At 40.6% G+C, this 12,108-nt stretch overlaps 1 protein-coding gene across 5 annotated transcripts in view; it reads right to left on the reverse strand.

Annotated features, from left to right (window-relative positions):
• Positions 1-1,198: 1,198 nt before the first annotated feature.
• Positions 1,199-12,108, reverse strand: part of SEMA6A (semaphorin 6A) — a 132,670-nt gene continuing 121,760 nt past the window's right edge. For all 5 annotated transcript variants that reach the window (XM_043547202.1, XM_027817825.3, XM_037901593.2 and 2 more), the window contains one exon: positions 1,199-5,271. In XM_043547202.1, coding sequence (XP_043403137.1) covers positions 4,082-5,271 — 1,190 coding nt within the window. In that variant the 3' untranslated portion in view covers positions 1,199-4,081. The remainder of the gene's footprint in view (positions 5,272-12,108) is intronic.

The raw sequence follows: 12,108 nt of genomic DNA on the forward strand, positions 1-12,108 counted from the left end.
GGTTCCATCTGCCCTGCATGGCCCTTTGCCAGGTAGCAGAAAGCCCCTTTAGGAAAGTACCTAATTATATATTCATGAGCCGTTTCTGTGTAATGCTTATTATGGCTTGCTGGTCACCCCTGCATCGGACTCCGTCCCAGGCAAAGCTCCGGTGTGCTGTGTTCTCCGCCTCCGTGACACCAACGCTTGGAGTCCCCGTTGCGGGTGTGTCACTAACCTTCAATAAAGCCAATAACTCGCTGCTTAGCTGCGTCTGAGTGTGGGTCTCGTTTTCCAGAGTACCTCTGCTGGCCTGCGGTGCTTCGAACACCTTGGCCCAGAACAACGGTAGTTCCCTACCTTACTGGGATGTTGTGAGGATTAACTGATGTGTGCTAGATGTGAGAGCTAGTAATGGGGACAGATAGGTATATGGGGATCTATCTAGACAGTGTTGCAGGTCAGGAGTCAGTTACATTCCAAGAGCTATTTAGGAAAGCGTGCGCATGGCCTGCACGATGACTAACATCGATTATTACAGTGTAGCCCTCACTTCCATTAGCTTTAAACTCATATTATAAAACTGTTAAAATAACGTGTATTTGAAAGTTTAATAGCTTTTTTTTTAAAGTGGTCCACATTTATGGAATTCTGTTACACAATATAGAGTATGCAGGTAATTTTTAATAACATCCAGGAATGGATAAATAAACTACTTTAGTCTTTAACTGTTTAGTTGTATTTTCTTGAAAAATTAAAATTTAATATGATGTTATAACATCCTGTAAATCATGCCCAGGAAATTTAATAGTTTTATACCTGCCATGCGAAACTTGTGACCCCCCCCCCCATATTTACTAATACATAAAAAAGGAACTGAAGTGCCATCTGTATAATGATCTATTTTTGGTGGACCACGCATGATAAAATCCCAGCTTTGATCTCTTAAACTATCAAGTCTGCCATAAATATTTGATGATGAACAAGCCCATAAAAAGAAAATGCGGAATATGAATAGAGGGAGAGCAAATATGTAATTCAATTTTTAATTACCAGTGTCTCATGCTAAAGTCAAGTTCATCTTCCATAAGAGCAGAAAATAACCTACAATTCCCTCTCTTATTGTAAGCTTCTCTAAACATTCAGCATCACATCTCAGGTTAGAGCTTTAAGGGGGGAGAGAAATCATCACCAAAACAAAAGAACAGGACACACAGACTAAGGTAGAACAGTCTAGTTTTATTACCTTATGCAATCAAGAGCTTTTTTCCTTTCCTTTTCTTTTTTTCCCCGTTCTTTCTGGGTTTTCAGTTTTTTTTTTGTTTTGTTTTGTTTTTTTTACAACATACATTAAGTTGTGAATCAGATGTTAGGGGGATGTGGAGATGAAGGAAAATCAGTGACATCACAATATTTTACAACTTTACAACAAATGAGAGTCTGAATTTGTTGCATGTACCAGTGTATATCAAGGGTGGAAAGCAAAGGCACACTTAGGTTTATGTACCCCTCCAAGTGAGGGGTGCAGGGAGATTGGGGTGAGGGAGGATTAAAACAAAAGACCCACTGAGTACAAAATGAGCATTTCAAGGTCAACCCAGTAACTGATGTGATGTATATTACAAAGGCATATCTCTGTACAAGGCTGTTGCAGTGATTATTCATTTCTACATGATGTCAGAATGCCTTGCTTAACAATAGCAATGGGCACTGCACATTTGGTACTCGAGGGATTGAAGTTTGGGGGGGGAAAAGGTTGCAAGTTGCTGCTGCTGCTACTTTTCTGTTTTTTGAAAGAAAAAAAAGACTTTCCTGCTACATACTGTTCTGAAAGGGTTTAATTACAAAAAGCATTGCTTTGGATACAGTCTATCTACAGCAGTCTGCATAGTTCACTAACAGTGAACAAGTCAGTTTCATAAAAGAAGCAATGATGGAATGAAAGAACATGCAAGCACCCTTGTTACACACTTTGGTCTAGACCATCCAGACTTTGTAAATACCATCTACACGCTAGCTGACTTGAACTCTTTTTTTTTTTTTGATTGTTCGGAAACAAAACCAAAACCCTGCAAAACAAATTAGGTATAAAATTTAAAAAACAATCAAAACCACAACCCTCCCCAAATATACTGCCCCGTAGATAAAAAAAAAAAAATGGCCCTCCCTTATTTTCTACAGTATGTTGACACAGTTGTTAGAACAGATTAAAAACAAATCTACCTTTGTGCATGAATAACTGAAAAGACCTTATACATGGGCATGGGCACACTCAGGCCACATGCAAAGTCACATGAAAGGAAAAAATGAAAATGAAAATTAATTCCCCCCAAAAGGTTTTTTGCAGCATTGTTCTGGATGGCCTTATTCGGTTACAGCAGGAACCAGCCTGCCTCATCCTACTTCCATTTCATTTCATTTTGTATACTGTGCATGCACACGGCTGCATGTGTCATTGAGGCTTGCTTCCAGTGGCTGGCCAGTCACACACAGTGCTTGTCTCTATCTAGTGGGCAAACCAGACTTGGAGACAGTACATTACTCATTTCTCTGCTGGCTAATGAGAATATCACCATACTGAAATGATATGAAAGTATAAGGGGAAGGAAATTGCCAACCACAATACGGTGTCTATGCTGCCAGCATAGCCTAGGGGTGGTTTGAGGGCAGAATTGGCACAACTAGAAAGTCAAACTGAATTGGAGGGTATAGTACTACTCTAGTTTCTTGATGGATATGGTGTTATTACAATAACCACTACATTCGTCTTTGAACTTCTTTACTCCAATTCTCCAGGGGGCTTAGGAGAGGGAAGGTAAATAAATATTTGCATTTATTCAAAGGGCCGGGGGGAAGGGGAAGGTTTTACATACTACAGCTCACAAATATACACAACTGAGGGTGTAAGGCACAAATTTACATGTGGAAGAAAACAGGCTATTCACAGATGTATTCCCAAGAAAAACCCGTGTGATAAGACCATAATTTATGCATGGTAACAGCCGGCATATTAATTAGTTCACACTGTTTGTGGATTTTGTTTGCCGTCTCACATGCAAGGTGAAATGAGATGGCACATCACAAGCTGGTGCCTTCACAGAAAGTATTAACGACTGACAAAGCCATGTTGACAGCAATGGTGCACAAATGTGCAGTTTTTAAAGAGTTTCTTTTGCAGTTGCTTTAGGAGTTATAAATTCGGGGGATTTTGTTTGTTGCCTGTCATAGATCAGAGGCCCAGCAAGCAAATTAACTAACAGGTTTAAATAAATATTCCCCTTTTTTCAGCTAGAGATCAAACAGTCCAAACACAAAGTTCAGAATTCCAGCTCCAACTTATTTAACTCAGTGAATTTATTGGAAAAATAAAAGAGTTTTAATCACTCCAGTTAATGGGTTTCACGTTAAATAGGTATAATTTTCAATGTATTTCTGAAGAGCTGCTCATAGGATGATATGCAGAAGTCATTTCCTTAGGAAAAACAAAAGATGAACAATAAATAATAGGAGTTATTTGCGTTAACAGTCACATGTTATTCATTAAAAGAGAAGAGTAGCAGAAACCTATGACATAGTTTTGCCCAACGTGGCATTTATCTGCTATAACCAAACGGCTGTAACACTGATGGGCATTTCACAGTACCTGCACATAGTAAACTTCTGCCATTGTTAAGTCAGAGTTAGCTTTATCAATGAATTTTTTATTTTGTATTTATTTTTATTTTTTTTTAAGTTCTTTTATTTGCTTTGCTTTTCAGAGCATTCTTTCCCAGTTCAGGAATGCACTGTGCAATTGGGGGTGAAATGTCACAGTCATCATTCACCTGTGTGCTTTTGGCTCAATGTTTGTGATGTTAAGTTAGTGTTTTGAGTAAAGAACTGTCAGGTAGTGGGGGTGAGTCCTGCAGTTTGAAACCTTCACCATGGATCAGATGGCTCGGTTTAAAAAATATTCCACTTTTCCCAGAGAGCAGGATCAACACATCCTCCGCTTAACAACAGCCTTCTTGTCAATTGGAACTAGGGATGCAGTTGCAGAACACTGGCTTTGAAGGGCAAACTCTGTTTGATTGCTGTCTTCCCTCCCCCCCACCCACTGTGATTATGTACACGCATCATTGGGCTTCATGGATGTTGAAAGTGGGGTAAAGGAAGGTTTGGGGGGTACATCCGGTTTTAGCGAAGGTGTACGTTTCAACCCGGACCTTGTCAGCGAGTTGTATGCAGTGAGACTAGGCTGCCTCGATACAGTCACAGCTGGTGCTTGAGCAGCATGGACTTGTATAGAGTCCACTCTCTGTGGGGCAGGCGGAGGGTTGTCTCCCCTGCCGAAGCTCTGATTTCGAGAGAGGTGGGAGGAATTAGAGGAGTTAGTATTGTTTCTTTTGAGAGTTGATGTCTGATGATTTCTCGTGAGTGAGTTCGTAGGGTAGTTTCTCTTGTAGTCCACATTATAAGCAGAAGAATGCATTTCTAATCGCTTGCCCAGACCACTCTGAGCCAGAGAGGAGCCAGGAGGACCCAACGAGGCTTCCCTCTGGGGTACTTTTGGTGGCATGTTATCCAGATTTTCCACCAGATTAACCCCATGGTTGGGACTTTTGCTGCTGAGATGCTCCTTTATGGTTTTGTACTCGAGTGTGGCATTCTGGTCCTCCATAGCCATCTGTGCCATGTCGCTCATTTTTGGCTGATCAACATACTCATGCTGATAGCCTTGCTGAGAGATTGGCAAGACTACAACGCTTGGGATGTGGCTGGGAGAAGCCCTGAGAGGCAGGTCAGTTGGAATCACAGGCGATGCCATTGGGGGGATATCTTTTGTGCAGGCATTGATAAGGTTCTGGTTTCTTTCCCATTCCCTGCTGCCACGGCTGGGCTTCCTCTTTTGTTGCAGGGTTGGGGTGGACTCGGGGGTTGGCAGAGCAGCCAAGTCCAGATGGTGCTGGTCAGCTTTGATTAACATTTTGGCAGTGCTGCCCGGGGTAGTGAGTTTGCCGTTGTGCATCAAAGGTGTGAGGATAGCTTCTGGTTTTGGCTCCTTGGACTGTGTGTCTCCAAAGAGACCGCTGAGCTTGGTAACACTACTCATGGAGCCGCGGCGGGAGTGGGCCAGCTCCTTCTCCTTCCTCTGGACAACGGCCACATCTCTGCGGCGATGGTCACAGATGCAGTAAACTATGATTCCCGAGAAGACAGCTCCCATGACAAAAGCAAGAATGACTGCAATGGCCAGGAGGGTGACCGGCACCAGCTGATCGTGGCCTTTGAGATAGCTCTCACGAATCACTCCTGCAACAAACATCATACAGTGGTAAGCAAAAATCTAACAGGAAAAGCTTCTTAACGTATGTAGTCCATTCAAAGGCATTAACTGTGGATTTTATTTATTCTCAGCTTTTCATTAACTATCCCAAGTTCACATCCATACTGTACCTGCTGGCTGGAACTCACTTTGTGCAAAGTTAAGCTCAAGATGTTGAATTAAGATCCAGGGGTGGGTGTTCAGGGTGTCAGTTCATTCTTTATAAAGACAGGGCCCATTTGCAGAATTTGGATCTGTCTCAGAGATCAGCTTTCAAAATACCCCGAAATTCCAGGGTATTTAGATCAGCAAGTGACATTCTGGCCCTACTGAAGTCAATTGCAAAATTCCCAGTGACCTGGAATTTCACCCAGGGTTTTTAGTTAGGACTATCTCTCAGGCTGAGAAATAGCATGTATTTCTTCACCCAATCCTCAACTCCATCTCTCCTCCCACCTAATGTTATCTCACATTTTATTTCTGTAAATCACTGACACTGAAAAAGCTGAGGAGTCAGAAGCTTTATGTATGTTACATAAATGAATCTCACATCCTTTCAAGCTTTCTCCCCTGCTATTTCTTTGTTGTCTCTGTCACAAGGTTTGGAAGCCAGTGTCATATGTTTGGGCTGCAGCAGGGATGTTATAGAGTATTTATATCCTGAGTAACTATGAGAGAGAAGAGAGCGCCCAACACTGAAATACGTTGAGACAGAACAGGTTTAAAAATACCCTCCAGATTTCAAGTGTCACTGCTAATTTTTAAAAAAGTTCTAGATAAGTAAATATGCTGGATTCTCTTTGCTGCTTCAGCTAAAAGCACACACAGTGAGAAGCCTATTTTGTGGCATTGCACTGTGCTTAGAGATGCTGCCAGGTCTTATTATTGCTCCTAAGGCTTGCTGTCATAGTAGGCTTCTTCAGTAGAGTTAATATTCTCAACTTAATAAAAGTGATGTGAATGCACCAGTCAATAAACCTACAGAACATTAACCAAGATATTGCATATATAAAGAACATTGCTTTTCCTTTCCCTACTTAGTTGTGCACCAAGCCAGCACATGCTAATCAAATGCAAGTGCGGAGCCTGTTGGACTCTTTTAATGCTACGTGAGAAGGAATCGCAACTGTCGGATCATAAGTGCCTGACAAAGTAGTTAAAAAAACACAAGTCAAATACCCCATTCCCTTCTCTGGAGAGTGTGCAAATGCAAGTGCATTAAAAGCATACTCTGAGGAAATATAAACAATGTTCTTATTATGAGAGATAGTGAGAGAGAAAATGTACCTCGAAGGGCCTCACAAGACTTTGTGAAGATACCAATCTTTCATGTCATAAATCAACGGTGTCAGGAATCCTATCTTTTATGTATTTGGTGGGCAGATAGCTGTGGTCCAGAATTAGAACCAAGTGCCAAAAATCCCAGCACACTTTTCCAAAATAACATTGAAATACTGCTGTTGCCTCATGGAAAGCATTGATAAGCATTCTGTCTAGATTCAGTTCTACTTCTGTAGCATACTTGTCCCCATTTTAATTACAGTGTGTAAGTGGACAAATCAGGAATTTTAAAAGCTGAACTGCTCTTGAAATCATAATATCCTGCTTGTGACATCACAGTTGGTTGCCATGGAAATTACTTGTGTTGTGACAGAGGATTGTGATTTCAAGTGCGGAACAAAATAGCAGGAGTAGCTGATCCCTTAAGAAACAAAGATCCTGAATTCATGTAAATGTCCTTAGTAATAAAAGAACAAGGGAAGTAAAATAACGCCCAAAGGGAAAACAATGTGTCACTAGAAACAATCGTCAAATTAAATGCTTTTCAGACTCTTCCAAGAAGCCCCAGAATCTTTTTAAGGGTCAGATTTTGCCACCCTTTTACCACAAGGAATACTTAATGTGAATATATACGGTACAATCTGACCGTATAGTTGAGCTTAGATCAACAATAGCATGAAAGTTCACAGTTTCAAAGTTTCAGCCAAAATGCAAATCCTTTTGTGCCTTACTGACAGGAAGCATGGTCTAGTGATTAAGGCATGGGATATGAAATGAGGACACCTGGATTCTATTCCTTGCTCTGCTACACTCTTCCTGTTGTGACCCTGGAGAAGTCACTTAAACTCTCTGGGCCTCAGTTTCCTCAACTGTAAAACAGGGATATTTACTTACCCCAGAAGGATGTTTCAGACCAAACTCATTTATATTTGTAAAGTGCATTGACATCCTCAGAGGGAGGCTCAGAAATAGAAAGTATTTTATATGCAAAATATTACTTTGGTGTTGCAAGGATGCTCAGAAATGGGTTAGGTCATATCCACGTATATACTGTTAGGCACAATTGGGTGAGCTAAGGCCAGCTTCAGCCCTCAGGATCCAATTTCACAGGTGCCTCATGTAGATCAGACCATTGGAACTCAGTGCACAAAGCAGCTACAGAACTGGGCCTATAATTTACATTTCCTTTTGTCAGCTAAAGTTAAAACTTTGATATTCGCAAAAAGAAAAGGAGTACTTGTGGCACCTTAGAGACTAACCAATTTATTTGAGCATAAGCTTTCGTGAGCTATAGCTCACTGCATCCGATGAAGTGAGCTGTAGCTCACGAAAGCTTATGCTCAAATAAATTGGCTAGTCTTTAAGGTGCCACAAGTCCTCCTTTTCTTTTTGCGAATACAGACTAACACGGCTGTTACTCTGAAACTTTGATATTGAGTTACTGGGCTTCTTATTTCACTTGAGTTTGCTCAAAAATATTTTTAAAAGAGGATAAGAAATGGAATAAACAGATTAAATAAAAATGAAACAATTATGTTTCAAATTCTTCCACTGATCTAACAGTTTTGCTGCTGTTTGGATTGGTAGCACCTCTGGATACTGTGTGATATAGTGAGCCCTTGCTATTGTATCCAAAAACTGTATGAGACCCTGCTATCACTATCATATTACAAATGAAGTCTGAAGCATTATAACTCGCGTTACAAAACCACCCCACAATTCGGAATGAGTGGCCATGTGAATTCCAGAGAGCTGTGTGGAATAATAATGGTGCTGGAGGTCAGTTTTTCTTCACTGGCAGAATTTCATGAGGAAGCTTGACTTGAGCCAGTGCCATTTGAGCCTCGCTTTCATGAGTTCTAAATTCTGCCCAAACCTTCATAAACTCTAAAAGAGAGCTTTGTCATAACAGACTGAAAGGTCAGTTTCTGTGGCTTTGCTCTAGGTGTAGCTCAGTAGCTCTTCACTGATTATACCTTTCTAAATATGAACATTAATTGCTTATTTTATTTGATATGGTTATAAGTGTATTAGAAGGGTTTTTCTTTTGTTTCAAACTCAACCTTATCTTTAGATAAACTTGAAACATCTTCCTACAAACATGTTCATATTATTTCCAGATAGCATGTGCAGGTTGATCTCCATAAATGACAACAAACCATTCCCTGGACAGGTTTATGTTATTTACAGAATACATTCAAATAAATCTTAGGAGAAAGCATGTTGGATAACTGCGGTAGTAAACCTCAAAAGCGTCCGAGGTCATAGGCTTGAAGATATGAGTGCTCAGCATTTCTAGGAATCAGGCCCTACATGTAGTTAAGGATCTAATCATATTGATACTTAACAAAACCTCTTGGGGTCCTCAAACCAGCCTAGCACTCTCCCTCCCGAATACATCCCTTTTCCCATATAGGCTATGCTATCCTCTTGAGAGACCGAGGGACAGTTTAGTCATCTGATGTCCTCACTTTTTTGGTGGGTGTTCCTCTTCATGGAGACAGTAATCAACCTGATCTCTTCCTTCTTCTCCTGCTGTTCAAGGGAACCGCTTCCACTGAACCAATGCAATTGTGTCTGGTATTCATTTTCCTGGGCAATTTAATTTAATCAATTTAAAATATGAAAATAATTCTGTGTGTCCTCAGAATTTATGCCCAGTACTTTCTGAGACTGTAAAATCCTGGAGCATGCAAGATCATCTCTTCCTACTTTTCCATCAAAGCTGCTCATCCAATGAAAGGGGAGTGATTTCACATCCTCTGGGATTTATCATTCTACTGTATATACAGTCATGCATAAATTGTGAGGAAACCCCAGAGTGCCATTTAAATGTAAAGGGATGAGATTTAGAGGTCTAGAAGAAGGATAACTTGGTTCTGTCACTCCACACCATGATAGCAAGTTGCATTCAGGAGAGGAGACCCAGTGTTGGAGGACAGAAACGGGCATCATGGCCCATCTTCACCCCCCAAGAGAACATGCTATTAAGATAGTGAGTGGGTGGTTGGTTTTTGATGGGGACCTAAGAAAAATGTTTCATAAACTTCAAAATGTTTCAGCTCTGACATGAGGGATGGACAAAGCTCAGATGAATTATTATTTATCTGCACTGGTTCATTACTGGCCTGGTAATAATTATCCATAGGTTTAATGTCTTCAACACTAAAATGCAGTTGTACTGTGTGACCTTGGTCTCTGAAAACTGTCTTCTGAAGCCCAACTAACCATTCCTACATTATATAAAAGAACATATAAGTTACCTTAGCTAAGCTGTGTTTAAAGGGCTTGATCCCACTGAAGTCAACAGAAACACCTCTTAAGAAACAATCAATGTCATATATCAGACTGTTCAAGTATGATGTATTAAGAACTAAAGCAAAATACCAGAGAGGGAGAGGAATTATTTAAGATCAGTACCAATGTGGGCACAAGAACAAATGGATATAAACTGGTCATTGGGAAGTTTAGACTTGAAATTAGACAAAGGTTTCTAACCATCAGAGGAGTAAAGTTTTGGAATAGCCTTCCAAGGGAAGCAGTGGGGGCAAAAGACCTATCTGGCTTTAAGATTAAACTCGATAAGTTTCTGGAGGAGATGGTATGATGGGATAACATGATTTTGGTAATTAATTGATCTTTAAATATTCATGGTAAATAGGCCCAATGGTCTGTGATGGGATGTTAGATGGGGTGGGATCTGAGTTACTACTGAGAATTCTTTCCTGGGTATCTGGCTGGTGAATCTTGCTCACATGCTCAGGGTTCAGCTGATCGCCATATTTGGGGTCAGGAAGGAATTTTCCTTCAGGGCAGATTGGAAGAGGCCCTAGAGGTTTTTCGCATTCCTCTGTAGCATGGGGCACGGGTCACTTGCTGGAGGATTCTCTGCTCCTTGAAGTCTTTAAACCACGATTTGAGGACTTCAATAGCTCAGACATAGGTGAGAGGTTTTTCGCAGGAGTGGGTGGGTGAGATTTTGTGGCCTGCATTTTGCAGAAGGTCAGACTAGATGATCATAATGGTCCCTTCTGACCTTAGTATCTATGAATCTATGAAAATCATAACTTTGAACAAGGAAAGCCCAAGTCATAATATAAAATGTGGTGGTTCTTCCATATTTTTGTCTTCCTATCAGTTTACCAGCTTTCTTGTTTCTAGGCTGTTATGATATGATGGATGTGTCTGTCTCCATAGTGAAGTGATTAATAGGCATCTGTGGAGAGCAGACCCAGTGACCACAGATCCAACAAAAACTCTCTGTATTCTTTTTGTTACATGCAGTCAAAAAAAGTCTCCCATGTACAAGCCCGAGTTTGTTTGTCTTGTCTGTGATCACAGATAGAGATGGCAAAACATCAAGAAAAGCCCTAGAGTCAGAGTCCTCTAAAAATAGATTCTGGAGTTTGCTTTATGGTGAAGGCAAGTCTGATATTTCAGTGAACTCATCACAACTGCTTTGGTGAACGAAAACGAACTAGCTCAGTTTTCTGGTTTGAATAGCTTATTGAAAAGACATTCCAGAAATACAAGGGGCTGAATTCTGACCTCATCTCCTCACATACAATGCCACTGAAGTCAATGGAGGTCACACATGTAACTGAAAGCAGAATCTGCTCCCGTCACTAGAACACATGAATAAGCTAGCTACCTGTCACCACAAACAATGTATTTTCATTTCAATACTGTTGTTAGCTGTAGTCTGTATTAAAAGACATCTCTATACTCTGATCTGCACCCACGACAAACAGGATGACCACACCAAAAGTGAAATGAGAGTGCTATGTGGTTATCTCAGTAAGAAGCTGTCGTCTTCTTGTTTTCCAGTATAATGTGAACCAGATGGTGAAGTACTAAACCTAACCGCTGGCAATGGCATACACGGAAATGGAACTTAGAGATGGTAAATGATATATGATATTTAGGCAGGGATAAAGGGAAACTACTAATTGGGTATAAAGTTTCAATGACTAAATACATCATGGCAAGGAGGCAGCCAAGGAGTTGTACACGTTGTAGCTATTTTGAGCTTCACATCTTGACATGATATAGTCAGTGGTTGAATGGGATTCAGGCCACTTCCATTCCCCCCCACCTTTTGAATCACTTAAGGTTTAATTGGGAGCTAGGCATAGATGCACATTGGGCAAGGTGAGCCTGAATAAAGAGGAAAACCTGCTGTTCGCATTTTTTGTTTAGTACCAGCTTTTTGTTTGTTGTTTGTGTACCTCTCTCTCTGCATTAGACTTAATTAGCACGACAAAGTGTGGTGGTATTGGCTCAATATGAATGTTTGTGTTTATGGACTTTAAAATATAATTTCTGGATGCAAAAGAATGGGTTTTCAATATGTGTATTCAAGTGTTAGTGCTGTATTTACATACATTCACATACTGATAAATTCTATTTCAGGTCTGGAGAGCTCCTCAAGGTATTTTTAAGCTTTTTTTCGCTTCCCTAAATACATGTGTCACAAAATAATCAGCTGAAGTTAAACCACACATCCAGATCTGAGTTGATAGCAGGTATGGGAATACCCATGG

This window comes from Chelonia mydas, chromosome 5 (genome assembly GCF_015237465.2).
Source record: "Chelonia mydas isolate rCheMyd1 chromosome 5, rCheMyd1.pri.v2, whole genome shotgun sequence".
NCBI lineage: Eukaryota > Metazoa > Chordata > Testudines > Cheloniidae > Chelonia > Chelonia mydas.